Source organism: Dicentrarchus labrax, unplaced genomic scaffold (genome assembly GCF_905237075.1).
Source record: "Dicentrarchus labrax unplaced genomic scaffold, dlabrax2021, whole genome shotgun sequence".
In the NCBI taxonomy this organism is placed as follows: domain Eukaryota; kingdom Metazoa; phylum Chordata; class Actinopteri; family Moronidae; genus Dicentrarchus; species Dicentrarchus labrax.
In genome coordinates, this window is record NW_026136714.1 from 13,298,655 (window position 1) to 13,315,366 (window position 16,712).

General features: G+C 38.9%; 2 protein-coding genes across 12 annotated transcripts; both read right to left on the reverse strand.

The window, feature by feature from the left end:
* Positions 1-1,813: 1,813 nt before the first annotated feature.
* On the reverse strand, positions 1,814-7,533 carry avp (arginine vasopressin). The gene is made up of 3 exons (XM_051422958.1): positions 3,411-7,533; positions 2,191-2,395; positions 1,814-2,083 (listed from the first exon to the last, which is right to left on the reverse strand). Exons 1-3 carry the CDS (start codon positions 3,528-3,530, stop codon positions 1,947-1,949), a joined length of 462 nt encoding a protein of 153 aa, XP_051278918.1. The 5' UTR covers positions 3,531-7,533; the 3' UTR covers positions 1,814-1,946.
* Positions 7,534-7,905: 372 nt separating this feature from the next.
* On the reverse strand, positions 7,906-16,062 carry ubox5 (U-box domain containing 5). 11 transcript variants are annotated; one of them, XM_051422950.1, is made up of 7 exons: positions 15,636-16,062; positions 13,060-13,123; positions 12,246-12,347; positions 10,822-11,576; positions 10,023-10,654; positions 9,746-9,943; positions 7,906-8,845 (listed from the first exon to the last, which is right to left on the reverse strand). In XM_051422950.1, the coding sequence occupies exons 2-7, from the start codon at positions 13,111-13,113 to the stop codon at positions 8,625-8,627; spliced, it is 1,962 nt and encodes a 653-aa protein (XP_051278910.1). In that variant the 5' UTR covers positions 13,114-13,123; positions 15,636-16,062; the 3' UTR covers positions 7,906-8,624. The 11 variants fall into 11 exon arrangements, with proteins under 11 accessions (XP_051278910.1, XP_051278909.1, XP_051278907.1 ...); XM_051422949.1 differs by lacking the exon at positions 15,636-16,062 and adding an exon at positions 15,595-15,617; XM_051422947.1 differs by lacking the exon at positions 15,636-16,062 and adding an exon at positions 15,399-15,529.
* Positions 16,063-16,712: the final 650 nt, after the last annotated feature.

Consider the following 16,712-nt stretch of genomic DNA (forward strand, 5'->3'; position numbering starts at 1 on the left):
AAATGCAAAAAAAGTTGAACATCAATGCTGGATACCATAAAGCTGAACAGGACTGAAGGTTTTGTATGACACTATGGTGATTACTGGATGACAGAATACTCCCACTTAAACTGATTCAACTGGCTGAAGGTTCACATGTTGGAACAAGTTTAATACCATCTCTCTATAACTAAAGCTAAACAGCTAACAATGGCAACATCTCTCTGCTTTTCTTAGAACACATGCACTTGCTCATTTAAACTTTAGATGTCAATATGAACAGAAATATGCCACTTAATACATTTGCACCATACAGAGAAAATGGTTATTCAACTACTGTATTTTCCCCAAAAAACCTAAACATCTCTGAATGTACACTTGCAAAGCATGCACATAACTTATCCTCATATAAAAACTGATTCAATACAAGTGTTCTCGGTTATCGGAATATAGGAACTGTTATTTTTTGTTACCATATGACCTTTTTATATCTACAGATGCCGCGGGTCACCTTCCATGTAGCCCGCCATGTTGAACCGCTATGTTTCTACAGTAGCCCAGAAGGGAAACTGGCTCTAGATAGGACATTCACGTTTCTTGCACGTTTTGCGTCCACCGTAGTTTCTCCTTTGCGCTTGTAAGGGGAGGGTAGCAACGGAGTGGTGATCTGCAACTTCACCGCTAGATGCCACTAAATCCTACACACTGGTACTTTAAAAGAAAGAAAGAAAGAAAGAAAGAAAGAAAGAAAGAAAGAAAGAAAGAAAGAAATTCTAAACACAAAATTGATGACATTCCTCATGAAAATGCCGATAATGTTTCAGCTAAACCATGGAAGGTTTTTCAAAGTAAAAGGAAACAAGATTTCTAAATCAGATGTACAACAATTTTTGAATCAGTCAACATGTAACTGTCAGAATCTGGGAGGTCCTAAGTCCTGCTCTAGCTGGATCTGTAACAAATTACAGATAAACTGCCACCACATATGGTCCTGGCATAAACATCAGCTTTCAATCATCACATCCAAGGAAATATGACGATTAGGGTTCACTTTGCTTCATCTTCGCATATTGGGCATGTTGATACACAACAGAGAAAGTTGTGTTCTTGAAGGAGATGACTGCAGGGCATTGGACTGGTTTCCTCTTAAACACTGTCAATTCATGAAACAACTGATGTGTGAGCATGTGTACTCAATAAATGATTTATAACAGCCCCTTCTGAATCTACCTTAAAACACTGAATCCTATTAAAACAGTCCAGCCTTTGTTGTCCCTTCTTGACCCTTATATCAGTATTAACATTAATTTTAGTTTGCTGTAAATGGTGGCACCCTAACAAATTGTGTCTGCTGGAAATAGTTCAAGTGATCAAAACTAATACATGATAAGACAAGAGATAAACACTTTTCCTCAGTGACTCATCTGGTAAAGATATAATCATTTTGAGCTTGAGAATAATGAGAGCAGACGGCGGAAGTTTTTTTGGCAGTGATACATTCTGTATTTTTCTCCCATTTTCAATATACAATGATATTTCTACGACACAAGAAGTATGCTCTAACATTTCATTCAGCTGCTTTACATATATGTCTGTGGCAACCTTAATCTTCAATCTCTAAAGTATTTACATTATTTTCTGCTATAACTTATTTTAAATGGAGCTCTGAGGCGTGTTACATCCCCCTCATATAGAATACAATTTGTTTACAGTATGTGCATTAATATATACATTTCTATGGCGGGAACAAACATGATAAAAATAGCCAATTACTAAGGTTGAAGATAGTTCTCTTTCTGTCTTTACAGATACAGAAATATCACAACAGCAGGGGTTAAGAGAGAACAAAGTTTGACTTGGCACTTTATTGGTTAAGGGTTTAAATTGCGAAAGGCTTTTAGTGGAACGGCGATGGTCTTCATTCTGCACCTCCAGGCCCTGAGAAGCAGAGGAAGCTCCGAACAGTATCAGTACTCAGTCTGTCCTCTGGTGGCCACATGCAGCAAGCGGAGCAGCAGCTCTGCGGGCGAGCTCCCTGCAGAGCTGTCTGCTGGATCTGAGACTTCGGCCTCTCCCAGGCAGTCAGAGTCAACCGCACAGCTCTCTGAGGGGGAGGAGGAGAGGAGAGGAATGTTATTCAAACTGTTCCCCCAAACTAATTCACTTCTTAACTTGCACAAACATGCCAATTGTATTAAATCAAACCAGTACCTGAGTTACAGCAGAGCCCTGAAGCAGCGCAGCGTCCTCCCTCAGATCCACAGGGTCTCCCTCCCGCCTGGCAGGGAGTGAGCAGGTAGTTCTCCTCCACACAGTGGGCTGTTTCTGGGGAGCCCAGCAGGCAGCCGAGGCCCTCCCCGCAGCAGATACTGGGGCCGAAGCAGCGGCCCCTGTCTCTGGGGCCACAAGACATGCACTGGAGGAAAACAGATTTAAGCGTTAATAAGATGCTATAAATCACGCCACTTGTATTTGTGGGATTCTAATCTGACAATGTATTTGTTTAATGTTCAGATGACATTTTCACTCATCACTCTCATTGTGTCGATTGTGTCATTATGTCAGTGTCAGGAAAAGGCAGATTTATAAATACTGGATAGCAATAATGGCTGCAGAATTTCTGTTGCTCATTTGTGTTTCTTTGGTATAAGTTTGAGTATATTTCTTATGCGTTTATTAATTTGTTTCTACACCAGAAATTGTGACAATGAAAACAATTAAAAAACCCTTTAAATGTCATGCAGTTTTTGTTTCCCTTATAAGCTTCAGTACACACATTTATCATATGCACACATTTTTTTTTGTAAGTATTTTTTGGGGCTTTTTATTGCCTTTAATTGATAGAGACAGCCAAAGGTAAACAGGAAAGTGGGGCAGAGAGAGAGGGTATGACACGCAGTAAAGGGCCGCAGGTCCGTTTAACTTATGTGTGTCTATGAGTTTCTTGAAAAGTGCTCTATAAATAAAATATGATTTAAATAAAACATTAAATAAAAATAAAATTATTATTATTATTAGGCATTTGTTGCTATCTTTTGGAAATAAAATGTCCTTCACATACCATATGCAACTTTACATTTGTTTTTCTAATCTAGTTTGTTATTGCTATCATAACTGATTATTATTACGGTCCTTTCCATCTTTTGTTCAGTTTTTAGTAAGTTAAAAAGCCTGGGTTGCATCTGAACAAAAATCACTAAACCAATGATATTAAATCTCATCTTGTACATTTATTTCCCTAATTTTATACTTTGAATTTTCCTTATTTTCCTTATAGAATTACAATCATTAATATTGTTAGTATACATAGAATAGGCTCAAAGGCAGCTTAGGAAATTTCCAATTTAAACTAAAATAGGAAGGAAAAATAAGAACATTTCAGAAAGTTAAAGATGATTTCCCTAAAAGAAGGCAGAAAGGATGGTCCTCACCTGTCTGATCCCAGTCTCCGGCAGCGCTCGTTTGCCTCCTCGGGGGCAGTTCTGGATGTAGCAGGCGGAGGAGAGGGCGAGGAGTCCCAGGGCGCACAGGGGGAACATGGAGTGAGGCATCACTGCTGGTTTTGGATGAGCTCCTGTAATGTCCTCCGCCTGGGTTGGATGTCTGACTGGTTTCCTGGTCGATCCCTCACTTATAAGCAGATGGACATGGCCCGACAAAGCGATTGACACCCGTATCTGACGTCAGTGTCGTGCCGCTCTTTTCTCCACACGCACACGCGTCCGAAGGCCACCGTGCGCGCGGCGTGCGCAAGAGAGGTCGCGGCAGATGTGGCTCTGCATCAGATGTGTGCCATCTAACAAATCTACACAAGACAACAGCACAGACAGCAGAAGATGCCTTTTTCTGTATTCAAGACTGCGCCACACTTATTTGGAATAACTTTTCTGACTAATCTCAGAGGGCGCACACTAAAAATGGCACGCCATGAACAACTAATAAACTTGTGGACAGCTAATTAGATTTACAGCAATAAGCGCACTGATTAAGTACATTTCAGGAGGATCATGCACAATTCAGCGTTCATCACTGCAGGACATAGCTATATCTTTGACTTCACTCATGAAGGCAACTGTGCAAGCATCATGACAACCTCAAGGTCATGGGAATTATCCTCCTGCTGTGATTTAAAACTATTAATGAGCACAACAAGATTAGCATTTCATATAAACAGAAACATCTGAAGTTCATTATTCCGTTCAGTGTCTTGTTGCATGCTCAGGATCGTGTCTCACCCATTAGCTGTTGTGATGCCGATTAGCGTGTAAACGATAAATGGTCAAACTGAGCAGCAGGGGCAGCAGGTTAAGGTGTGAAGGAGGTTCTTTAATTAGCGTCGCAGCATTTAAGCTTGATCCTTTAATAAATACAAAATGGAGTTTTATTTTAAATCACTGTACACCTGAACAATAAATAAAGTTTCACAAAATACATTTAAAATCATTTCCTCTCAAAATAGTGTGAGATGACTTTTATTTTTCATAACTTTTGAAATGAGGACATTTCATCTGAAGAGAGGGAAGAATGTAAGATGAGATTTATTTTGTGAATTACTTTACTGTTTATTGAATTTGCATAAATTAATTAAGGATAATTACATATATAATTCAATTCAATTCAATTCAATTCAATTTTATTTGTATAGCGCCAATTCATAACAGAAGTTATCTCAGGACACTTTTCAAATAGAGCAGGTCTAGACCGAACTCCTTATCACATTATTTAGAGAGACCCAACAGTACCACCATGAGCAAGCACTTGGCGACAAGGGCAAGGAAAAACTGCCTGTTAAAAGGCTCTAGATGGATGGTCGTCTGCCTCGACCAGTTGGGGTGAGGGAGAGAGGGAGAGAGAGAGAGAGAGAGAGAGAGAGAGACAGACAGACAAAGACAGAGAGAGAGAGACAGACAGACAGACAGGTGCACAGCAACAACAGTATTGGTACTGGCAATCTAGCAGGACCATGGCAGAAGACTCCACCAGGATCGATAAGAACCTGCGAGATGAGAAAGCTCAAGAACTCCTAGGAAGAAGTGAAGTTAGTAACATGCATTAATGGGACATGAATGAGTTCAGAAAGAGAGAGGAAGAGAGGAGCTCAGTGCATCATGGGAAATCCCCCGATAGTCTAGGCCTATAGCAGCATAACTAAGGGATGGTTCAGGACTCACCTGATCAAGCCCTAACTATAAGCTTTATCAAAGAGGAATGTCTTAAGCCTACTCTTGAATGTGGAGAGGGTGTCTGCCTCCCGAACCACAACTGGAAGCTGATTCCACAGGAGAGGAGCTTGGTAACTGAAGGCTCTGGCTCCTGTTCTACTTTTAGAGACTATAGGAACCATAAGTAGCCCTGCATTCAGATAACGTAGTGTTCTAGAGGGGTAATAGGGTACTATGTGCTCTTTAAGATATGAAGGGGCCTGACCATGAAGAGCTTTATAGGTGAGAATTTTAAATTCTATTCTAAATTTTACAGGGAGCCAGTGCAGAGAAGCTAGTACAGGAGAGATGTGATCTCTTTTTCTAGTTCCTGTCAGTACTCGTGCTGCAGCGTTTTGAATTAATTGGAGCGTTTTAATGGACTTATTGGGGCAACCTAGGGCTGGGCGATAAATCGATTTTATTGATTAATTCAAAATTCGTAGTTAAACACGATTTATTTTTAGTTAAAATCGGTTTTCTCTTGAACTTCCACAACACCGGCGCTCCCTTTGGGCTCCTGTAGGTCAGAGTGTGCTGACCCCTCCCCCTGCCTCTCCACAGAGAAACACAACACGGCAGCAAGCCAGGATGAGCTCGTCCCCAAAAAAGGCACAGTGTCGTCTGGTTTGGTTTTGTGGCGTCCAACAGCGAACAAACCACGACCCACTGCAAAGTTTGTTTGAAAGCTGTTGCAACCAAAGGTAGCAGAACGACAAATTTATTCCAGCACCTCAAGAAGAGGCATGCAGCCGAGTGGGAGAAATGTTGCTCTCTGCAAGATATACAGGACTGCAGCCCAACTGTAGTATTTATTGAAGATTCATCGTTAACATGTACAAACTGCGAACGATCTGATAAATATGACTTAAACCAGCTTAGAGCGGTTCCTTTAATGCCAATTTGATGCTCAAGTCAAGTAAAAGAATGTCATGGTCAATGGTGTCAAATGCAGCACTAAGATCTAATAATACAAGTACAGAGACAAGTCCATTGTCTGAAGCAATCAAAAGGTCATTATTAACTTTAACCAGAGCTGTCTCTGTGCTGTGATGAACTCTAAATCCTGACTGAAAATCCTCAAATAAACTATTGTTATTTAGAAAGTCACACAACTCTTTGGCGACTACTTTCTCCAGAATCTTAGAGAGGAAGGGGAGGTTAGAGATCGGTCTATAGTTGGCTAAAACCCCTGGATCAAGAGTGGGCTTTTTAAGAAGGGGTTTAATTACAGCTACTTTAAAGGACTGTGGTACATATCCTGATAATAAAGAAAGATTAATCATATCCAGTAAAGAAGTGCCAATTAAGGGTATGACTTCTTTAAGCAGCCTAGTTGGGATCGGGTCTAATAGACAGGTTGATGGCTTCGATGTAGAAATTATTGAAGTTAACTGATGAAGATCGATAACAGAAAAACAGTCTAAATATATATCTAAGTTTACATTAGTTAAAGTTCCTGAACTTGGAGAGCCACTGATAACTGTTGATGGCAGTTGGTGATTAATTTTCTCTCTAATAGTAATAATTTTATTATAAAAGAAGCTCATAAAGTCATTGCTCTTTAAGTTTATGGGGATATGTGGCTCAATAGAGCCGTCATATATAAGATAATATATAAGCATATCTGTATTCTGTTCTGCAATGCAGATGAGGAACTACATAAGATGCATGTTACCTGGAATAGGAATTGGAATTACCAATGGTTAAGATTGGCGGAGTGATATGATATAAAGGAGTGTTGAGTTGTCCTACTGTTGAAACGGACATTAAAGTGGATCAAGTAACCAAGATGAAGTTGTCCCCATGCTTTTACTTTACCCACGACCCAAAGGTAGGTAATATAGTAACTATCAAGTTATAGTTAATGCTAAGAGTAACCAGCATTACAGTGGAAACGACTCAACTCCTGATACCATGATCATGCTTAAATGTAGATTAATAAAATGATTAATGGATTAATAAAATTACAGCCTGGGGGTGGATTTACCTTTTTACATTTCTGACATGTAGAAAGCACAAAAATAAGTTTCAGTTTAGATTTAAGTGTATAAAGTTAATCAGTCAATTTAATAAGTAGAGGCAGTAATTCAGTCTGATTCAGTATGGTGTTATTAACCACTTGGCACCTCAAGCAGTAAAGCTGATGTCTCTATTTCACATGTAGAACAACTGGTTCCAGTTTTTTGCTCTTACTGAGCGGATACAGGATCATGACCTTGGTTAAGCTTAATGTTGTCAGGGTAACCAACATAAATTATGCTGTGTGTGATTGTGAAGACCAATAAATGCTGTTTTTATTTCTGACTTTGGGTTGTTTAACCCTTTTGTGCATTCAATAACATCCTCATAAGAGGCAATTAGGGTGAAGTGTTAAGAGGCAGAAAATGAATACGTGTGTAAGGCCATTTTGGAGGACTTGCAGTCTCTGCTGGGAAACATTGTGCATACAATAATTTCCTACCACAGCACCTGAAAGGGGGAAAAAAAAAGTCAAAATAGGGAACAAATTCAGCTTTTTAATACTACCTGATAAACACCTGCGGGAATTCATACCAGCATATAGTTTATTTTTAACATCAATCAATATAAAAAATGTCAAAATCTGCCCTCGTCATTACATGTTCTGCCTGCATTTACCCTATAAAAGACAACATAACCTACACAAGAGCATAGTGAATGTTAAGTGATGAATGTTTCTTCACAATGACCACACAGCCTTGGGTCGACTCAATTTCCACTTTAATTCTTCTGGCCTCTTGCTCTCAGCACTCCTGTCCCCCAACCTTTTCTTTGTGCCTCCTCAACATCATCTACACATCCAGGGTCTGTACAAAAGCTGCAGAACCAAGGCTGCAACTATGCTTCATGAAAAGGGTAAGACGAAGAGAGGGGGTGGAAGAGACGAGAGACAGATTTATTTTTCTTTTTTTTAACATTCTTTTTTAAAAGTTTTTGATAAAGGTATTTTTTCAGTGATGTCCTTTCCATGGCTGAGGACAGTTAAACAGAAGACTCTGATCTGATTTTGTAGCATCACAGATCCAAGGAAAATCGAAGAAAAATAATTAAATGCTAGACTTGAACTACATATGTGAATAAGAAATACCAAAATATTACAAAATAATGAGGAAAAAAAAAGAGAGATGAGGGATGAATAATGTATTTAAGTTATAAAATACAACCATCAGCAAACAGTATGACACATCTGTGAGGATATTCTGTAGATCAAAGAGGAAGATGGCGGTAGCATCAAATAAAGTAAACAATTTATAAATAAATCTATGTAGGATCTTTCAGACGTAAATGGTTTTTTTTTCCCACTTTGAGTTCAGCAGGGTCATAACACTAAAACGCCAAATACGCGATACAATCCGGTCTTCACCTTGAGTGCAGTCCTCCTCGCAGGCTTTGAATGCGTAGGTTTGCCATTTAAGGCATCGGTCAATGATGCACACGTACGATGTCACTGCGTGGTGTAGGACTTTGGCAGGCGGGACACAAGATGTGATTGGAGGCTGATATAGTGACAGAGTTTAGTGGTTGTGATTCCCTCTGCAGACAGGAACGGCAGAGCAAGTGACCACAGGTGAGACGGTAGACTGATGATGCAGATTTAGAGTAAACGGAGACCGAACAGGAACACGCTGAGCACTTCTTCTCACCTGGGAAACAAATGTGAGGAGAAATCAATCAGTGGATTTATACTAATTTAACATTAGACATTAGAAACAGGTATAAACTTAAAATATTGTGTTTTCAGTGTATTTCAGGAGTTCTTTTATCATGTGTTGTAAATTAAATCCTCTCTCTTAACCAACAACATCCTCAGTTTTTGATTTCTTGCAACCCAGAAGGCCTCTCAACAAGTGCTTTGCTTTTGTGTTTATGAGAAAGAAAGGGAAATTTTCCAGTTCAGAAAAAAAAAACCTCAACATGTCCTCTGGCGGCGCTGAGGCTCCTATTCATGTAAAAATTAAACAGCAAGATCTAAAAAGGGATCTTTTTGAAGCTCGACAAACTCTATACTCTGACCAATGTTAGTGCGGGATTGGATCAAACACAGCTCTGCATTAAAAGAATGAAAGGGGCTGAGACAAGAAATACATGCGACTCTGTTGCCTCGTCTAGAGTTATCTGAGAAGTTACAATAAAGATTTTTGCCTTTGTTTCCCAAGCTTCCTTTTTGCTAGGTCACCATTTGAAGGCATTGATAGATTGCTGCATGTCACTAAATCCTACATTGTTAGACCAGTGTGTAAGATTTAGGCATTTGAATTTGGCATCTACCAGTGTAGTTGAAGATTACAACCCCCTCGCCTCACCCTCCTACTGTAAGCCTGTAGGAAAACTACGGTTGCTGCGAAACTCGCCAAAATGTGACAGCCTCTATCTAAAGCCAGTGTTTTGTTCGTCCATCTGGGCTACTGTAGAAACATGACGGTTCAACATGGCAGCCTCCATGGAAGAGGACCCTCTCCCCCCTGTATATAAAAATAGCTCAATCTAAGGTAATGAAAACACAACGATTCTTGTTCAGAAATGTTTCACAGTGGACTTCCAACCTGTTGGCATGCCTGAAGTACCTGCAGTCTGACAGTGCTGTGAGGTGCTTGGTGGTTCAGAGTCAGGAGTATCACGTCTCTGCTGGGACAAGTTTGAGGTGAAGGAGGGTCGGCCCTGCAGGGCGGAGAAAAGGGCTTCATCCAGGCTGGCTGACAAACGCTGCTCATGAGAGCTGGGGACTGAAGAAATATGGTGAACTGACACAACAGACAAGTAAGCAGAAAAATATATATATATGATTTAGTGTTTTACTCTTACAGAGCATGTTATACTCACTTGAAACCGCATCATTTCTTGGTCTTTTTGTTTGAGGTAGTTGTTGCGTCTCTGCTGTAAACTCTTCATTTGATTCTTTGGGAATTCCACTTAGACCTCGTTTCTTTCTTCCCTCTATCTCTGATTTATTATCTGTAGTAAAAGGCTGGGAGTTTGATGTTTGACCTCCATTATCTGATGAATGTCTTAATCCGGTGTTTTCTATTTGTAGAGTCCTGTTTATATTTCTGGTGCCAGCACTGTATTGAATAACAGTATTGTTTGAAGAGCTTTCACTGAAACTTGGAGAGTTCTGGGACTGTTCATCTCTTTTGGAGGCTATAAGTCTCGAGGCCTGTGGATCATCTCCCTCCCCTTGTCTTCCCAACATCCCTTCCCTCCTATTCATCCCTTTTTGCAGGACGAAGTGGTCAATGCGGCTTTTCAGTTGGGGGTTAGGAAGAGGCTGGGAGGTCGAAGTGAAGGGGACGCCGGTGAAGGGGTCATTCGGTGGTCGACCCCAAGTTGCTTCTCTCTTCTGGTGCTCCTCCAGAGTGGTGTTGTCCACTGACACACCACTGGGGAGCAGCATGGGCAGCATCATTACCTCCTGAGTTATTGGGTCAAGGAACTCTTCTGGGATGGAAAGATTGCTGGAGTCAAGAGATAAAAAGCAAACAGATAATTATCAACATTGTCAGAAAATGTATATATTTTATTATTATGATTATTATTATTATAAGCTCTATATTATCTAAAACAAGAAGGAGATTAAACAGAAATGTAATTTTTTATATAAGGCTGCTTCATAAAAACAGACCTTGGAGGTGTAGCTGCTTGCAGTAGCGGCTTCGACTGGCTGACAGAAGAGGAGCAAAGTACAGGTTGTGGCAGCCGCCTCTCACTGGCCTCATAGACTCTTTTAATCCTCTCTACTTCTTCTGCAGGGCAGCAGCGAGCAGGTTGTCCCCACACAACCAAAGCCTTGAGCCCCAGAGCAGATGCTGCACCGCCAAATGGCACAGTCACACGAAGTTGTGTCACAGCGCCTAATGAGAGCAGCCCCCTGCTCCATAGCTCCTCTTGCCGACAGTTTGCAGGTTGTGGAGGAGGAAGCGAAAGGAAAGGGGGGCGGGGTCTAAAATTTGAACGTGAGAAACAGACTCTGGTCTCCTCCCTAAGTTCGCAACGACCTACCAGTTTAAACTCTGGTTCAGGATTACTTGATTCAGTGTTTGACTGAGACTTGACCACATGGCCCCTTCGTTCAGGCTCAGTTAGAGCCTCTTCTCCCCACTGTTGGGCCTGACGACTCCATTGGTGGCCATTATTGCGGCGAGATTTACGTCCGTGCTGTTGTTGCTTTTCTCTGCTCTGTTCATGCTGGTTCTTTACCTGCATCTGTTCCTTTTGCTGAACCTGTCTGTGGCCTTGGCTGATATTTTGGGAAGGTCGCGGATCAGAGCTGGTGCTGATCTCCAGTTTCTTGCAGGCCTGTCCTTTGTCCATACCCCAGGGCCACAGCTCCACATCCACCCTGCACAGCTCCACCTGGAAGCCAAACTTCAATGTCACCTGAGAGGAATGGAGGAAATGGATATATGTATTAATTGATTAATGTATTACTAGTGTTGCTACAGATCCTATCCACCTAAAAAAGTGGATAATTAAGAGGTGCTGCATTCTGCCTTAAGAGTGCTCATGCCTTATGTGTAATGATTTTTATTGGATGATGAATTAAACAAACTCTTGAAAAATACAGTGCAAAGGCCTCTCGGCAACTTGAATACAAGGCAATATTTTCAAGACTGCACATCTATTAATTTTACAGTAATATTTCTGATACTATGACAGAGTGTAACTACCTCTGTGAAGAATGCTTAAACGGGAACTTTTTTTGGCATAAGTTAAAAAGAGCATTGCCCTAACAATCTAGGTCTTAAAGTAGAATTTTACTTTAGACACACACCAGCCTTGAAGATGGGAAAAGAAGGATAAGGTTATCTAAAGAAACAAGTCAACACTGCAAGAGAAACATAAGAAACTCTTTTTTTATATGTATAATGGCTCGTCTGGTTAAATAGCCTGATCTGACTCTGATTTTGCCAAATTTACACTTCAAAGATTTAATTATTCAAATGAAATGAAGTGGTGCTCTTTGGTAGTGATCACATTAGTCTGCCAGAGAATGTAAGGCCACAGTTAAATATATTTTAAAAAAGGAGAACGAAAGCCGAGCCTTACCTGTACAGGTGGACGTAAGAAGTACTCCAGTTTGAAGCCCTGCCTCCGAACAGCAGGGTCTGGCGACACAAGGTTTGTAACATCATAGCCATCTGCACATAGCTGCAGTGGAAAAATAAATCAAATAGGTAATAATTTTTAGTGAAATGTACAATAATACATTAAAGCAAACTTCCTGTGTCTGTCCAGTTGATTTAGTTTCCAATGGAAATGTTAATTTGTGAGTGTGTAAGACATCTCGTATTCTCTGTAAATGCGTCTCAGAGCAGCACATTAAAGTTAGACTAAATAATATGATAAGCCACAAACAATAGAACAATATAATAATATAAAAAGGACATGGTAGAAGAGGAGTTAAAAGGAGAGAAATAACATCTTTCATGCCAAGTGTGGAGAAAATACAGCCATGATCAGATTACAAAAAAAAAGAACATAACAAGGTCGGTTGTGATTCAGTCACCCACACAGCACTTTGTCCCTCTGCTTCTTTATTTTCACATCTTTGTCCTTTACCTGAAACCTTTGCCATCATGCATCTACTGAATGTACGTTCCTTCTTATTCGTCTCAACACATATTGGACCTATTCTTAAACTTTCTTAAAAGGGGAAAGGTGAATGATGCTCTCACAAGACATGCAGAAATTAGGGTTTTAGTTTGTTTAATGTCCTAAGTAACTCTAGTTACATGTCACCTGTATGTTGCATTACAACTGACAGGAAAGAATGGCACATTAAATAAAAAAAATCATCATCATAAAAAAAATAGCTGGAGGAAGGTACAGTTAAGTGACAGATCCATGAAGTGTGTCGCACCTTGTTGCAATGAACTGTTGTATAAAAGTGTGGCAGACAGAGATTCACAACCATATTCTCCAACCTGTGGAGAAAAAAATATATATTTTAGAGCCACACATGTTCCCTTGCGTCAGCTTACAGGTGAAGGACAAATGGAGCATTCAGTGAATGCCACTGTTCAACACTGACTCACACTGGTACGCCACACTGTCCTACATTACTAGAAGGTAATCGCATTTTGTTGATGTTTCCGCCTATTAGTTTACAAGACCTTTGACCTCATAACAAAGCTAGCTTTACAGACCTTCACCTTCCACTGACAATTTTCAACAGTGAGTTCAAAGGTGTAAGCTCGTACAGTAGGTGTGTTAATTACATAGCGATAAAAGGACGGTGAAAGGTGGAAGATGGTGACCTCCACTTACGTTTGACATCTGGCCAGTCATCCAATAAAATGTGCAAATGTTTGGTAATTAAACACAAAATAAAGCACACAGTTCAGATCTGTGGACGCCACAATGGTTAGTGCTGAAATTATTAGTTGATTATTCCATTAGTTCATCAACATAAACGTAACAATTCAGATTAATGACTGACCAGTTTAGTCAGTCGTAAAAGTAATTTTTTAAAGGAAAATGCCAAACATTTACATCTAAAATTTAGGGATTTGCAGATTTATTTCACAAAGAAATGCTATCTAATTAAATGATTAACGTTAATCACTGAATAGATTAGTCAACTAAAGGAAAATAAATCAGCACCTATTCTGGTAATTGATATATATATAAGATTATATAAGAGTTTGGGAACTTATCAAATAACTATGGCATGCCATTTAGGAAATGAATCTTTGAATATATTGAATGAATCTTTAAATATATGGAATGAAGCTTGAATATATGAAACGAAGCTTGGATATACTGATAAAAAAAATTGAGAATACAGAATGAAATTCAAAACCTAGTTTTTCATCAAAGCGATAGCCTTCTGAATTCGCTGGTTTTACAAAATGGCATCAGTTGAAATATTCCAATACTTTCTTGAACTGGAAAACTTTTTTGCAACAGGTTGTACTCCAAATGACACTAACAGTTTGGAGACTATATCGCGTCACCTTGAGGATCATATTTCTATTATTGAGACATTCATAGTGCTTATGAGTAATAATGTTCAACAAAACATTGCCGAAAGAACATTATGCGTCAGGATTTTGCCTGAGGCCTGTTGTAGTCGGCCTGCCACGATTAAAAAGGGAGCAAACTTCTTCGTCAGGAGAACAGTATTGGGCACGGGTACTATCGGGAGGATTTTGGCCTGTACAAGCACTCGCCAATGAGTTAATAATGTCCTCAATGCTCAGTATTGCTGCCACAAGGTTCCTGACTGACTCATTCTCACTTCTTGCAGAAGCAAAATACAAGATGGCAGCAGTGCCTTGATGACGTCAGTCAAGTTTCATTCCATATATTCAAAGATTCATTCAATATATTCAAAGAATTATTCTATATATTCAAGAATTCATTCAATATATTCAATGAATTATTAAATATATTCAAAGAATTATTAAATATATTCAAGGATTCATTCAATATATTCAAAGATTCATTCAATATATTCAAAGAATTATTAAATATATTCAATGAATTATTAAATATATTCAAAGAATTATTAAATATATTCAAGGATTCATTCAATATATTCAAGGATTCATTCAATATATTAAAGAATTATTCCATATATTCAAGAATTCATTCAATATATTAAAGAATTATTCCATATATTCAAGGATTCATTCCATATATTCAAGGATTAAATCAATATATTCAAAGTTTCATTCAATATATTCAAATATTAATTTCCTAAATGGTATGCCATAAATAACTAACCTAACGTTAGTTACTTCACATTAAGCTCTTGGAACTTATGATGGCAACGTTTCCTGACATTACATGGAACAAACCAGCGAGAAAATAACTTGAATATTGGCGGATAATGAAAATAACATTCAGTTGCAGCCCTTCATTTTAGTTTCTGATCCAGCTAGCAGTTACTGGAAACTACAAAGTTACATTTAATAAAACGACGGCTGTAATTAATGTACCTGTAAATATTACCGTCCCCAGTAGTGCAGGCTCCTCAGATAGAAGTGACCGTTAAAAACGTTACATTGTGCATTAACTTACATTCTAGAACTAGCGTACCATTCCTAGCTAGCTACCGTTAGCTCGTCTTATGGAATACAGCTGCGTTCAAAACATAACACTAGCTAGCAATACGATGTTGGCTAACGTTGCTAATGCTGAGCAAGTCTGACAATGTTAACATCGGCTTAGTGAACTAAAGCACACAAAGCTTACGTTGCTTGGTCGCTGGCAAACGTGGCTGTTTTCACTCTTTATTTGGCTCCTCCGACTAACTTTAGGAGGTAGCTAGCTAACAGCTACTAGCCTTTAGCCAATACAAGTATGGCAACCGAGAAGCGACATGCGTCACATTTGGCGAAATGGCGAAATTCGTCAGTGTCCAAGATGCAACAGGTGAGTGAAAAAATACCTAATTTAATTGAGTGTCTGCTGACATTATGTTGTCTTTACCCTCCACGGTGCTTACATGTCGATGGTTAGCCCTTTTAGCATTGTAAAGGTTTCCCTTGATGGTCCGTGTATGTTCTGGTCATTGGATTTTCCTTTCAGAAACGGGTATTAAAAAACAGAAAACGAGTGGTTATTTGATTTTCGTTTTAAAATACAAAAATTAAAATTGAAATACAAGGCGTTTTTCTTTTTCATGGTCAAAAAGGGATGAGTGAAATTAAAAAATATTCGATTTTCATTTTCTATTTCATATAACAAAAAATAAAATCACTAGAAAACAGAAACAGAAAAAAGGCCTGTTTTTTCATATTCTGAGACCGGATGTTGTCATTTACAGGACGGTGCTGTGTAGAAGAAACAGTAGGTTAGTAGACTGCGGTCAATCCAGCCGTGAGTCCGATCTCCGTGGTCAAATCAGCCGCACCTAAATGTCCAGTGTACAAGTATTCTCAGCATTATGGTAAATGCGGAGAAACAGCGTATTTACTTCTGGTGTTCAAAATAAAGGTATTTAGAACAGTAAGCTATAATTAATGTACATTTAATATGTTACATTAAAGTGTTTCATGCGCCCCTGATGAATAAAAAAACACTTTATATCAAGTATACTGCACCAGTGTGGAGAAATGCCAAAATAAAAGCCTCATATTTATGCCTCCAGAGATTGCATATTTGACAATATTTGAGGTACTGTAAAAACATATTGCTCAGTGTTTCCTGGCTACTGATGGTATATTTGACTTTTACACATATGAGACTACAACCATACTTAATATCAAGCATTTTTACTGTACCAATTTGGAGAAATTCAACAATAAAAGTCCATATTTGTACCTCCAAGTGGCATATTTTCATATATTTGAACTACTGTAAAAACACGTTGCTCAATAATACCTGGCTATGGGTGAAGCATTTTCATTATACTTCAATAATGATGCAGTAATCATGACAAAATTTCACACAAATGTTTAATAACATTTTATAAAAAAATTATAATATAAAGATTAAACACTAAACACAAAATCCTACACAATTCTAATTTGTTTACTTTTCACACAAAATGCAATTCCAGTCCAC

Coding starts and splice junctions, on each gene's coding strand:
- avp (XM_051422958.1), bottom strand. CDS start 3,530: ATGCCTCACTCCATGTTCCCCCTGTGCGCCCTGGGACTCCTCGCCCTC. Junction 2,396..3,410: donor CGGAGACTGGGATCAGACAG/GTGAGGACCATC, acceptor GTTTTCCTCCAG/TGCATGTCTTGTGGCCCCAG. Junction 2,084..2,190: donor AGGGCTCTGCTGTAACTCAG/GTACTGGTTTGA, acceptor CCTCCCCCTCAG/AGAGCTGTGCGGTTGACTCT.
- ubox5 (XM_051422950.1), bottom strand. CDS start 13,113: ATGGTTGTGAATCTCTGTCTGCCACACTTTTATACAACAGTTCATTGC. Junction 12,348..13,059: donor CAACAGTTCATTGCAACAAG/GTGCGACACACT, acceptor TTTCCACTGCAG/CTATGTGCAGATGGCTATGA. Junction 8,846..9,745: donor TACTTCAGGCATGCCAACAG/GTTGGAAGTCCA, acceptor TTTGTTTCCCAG/GTGAGAAGAAGTGCTCAGCG.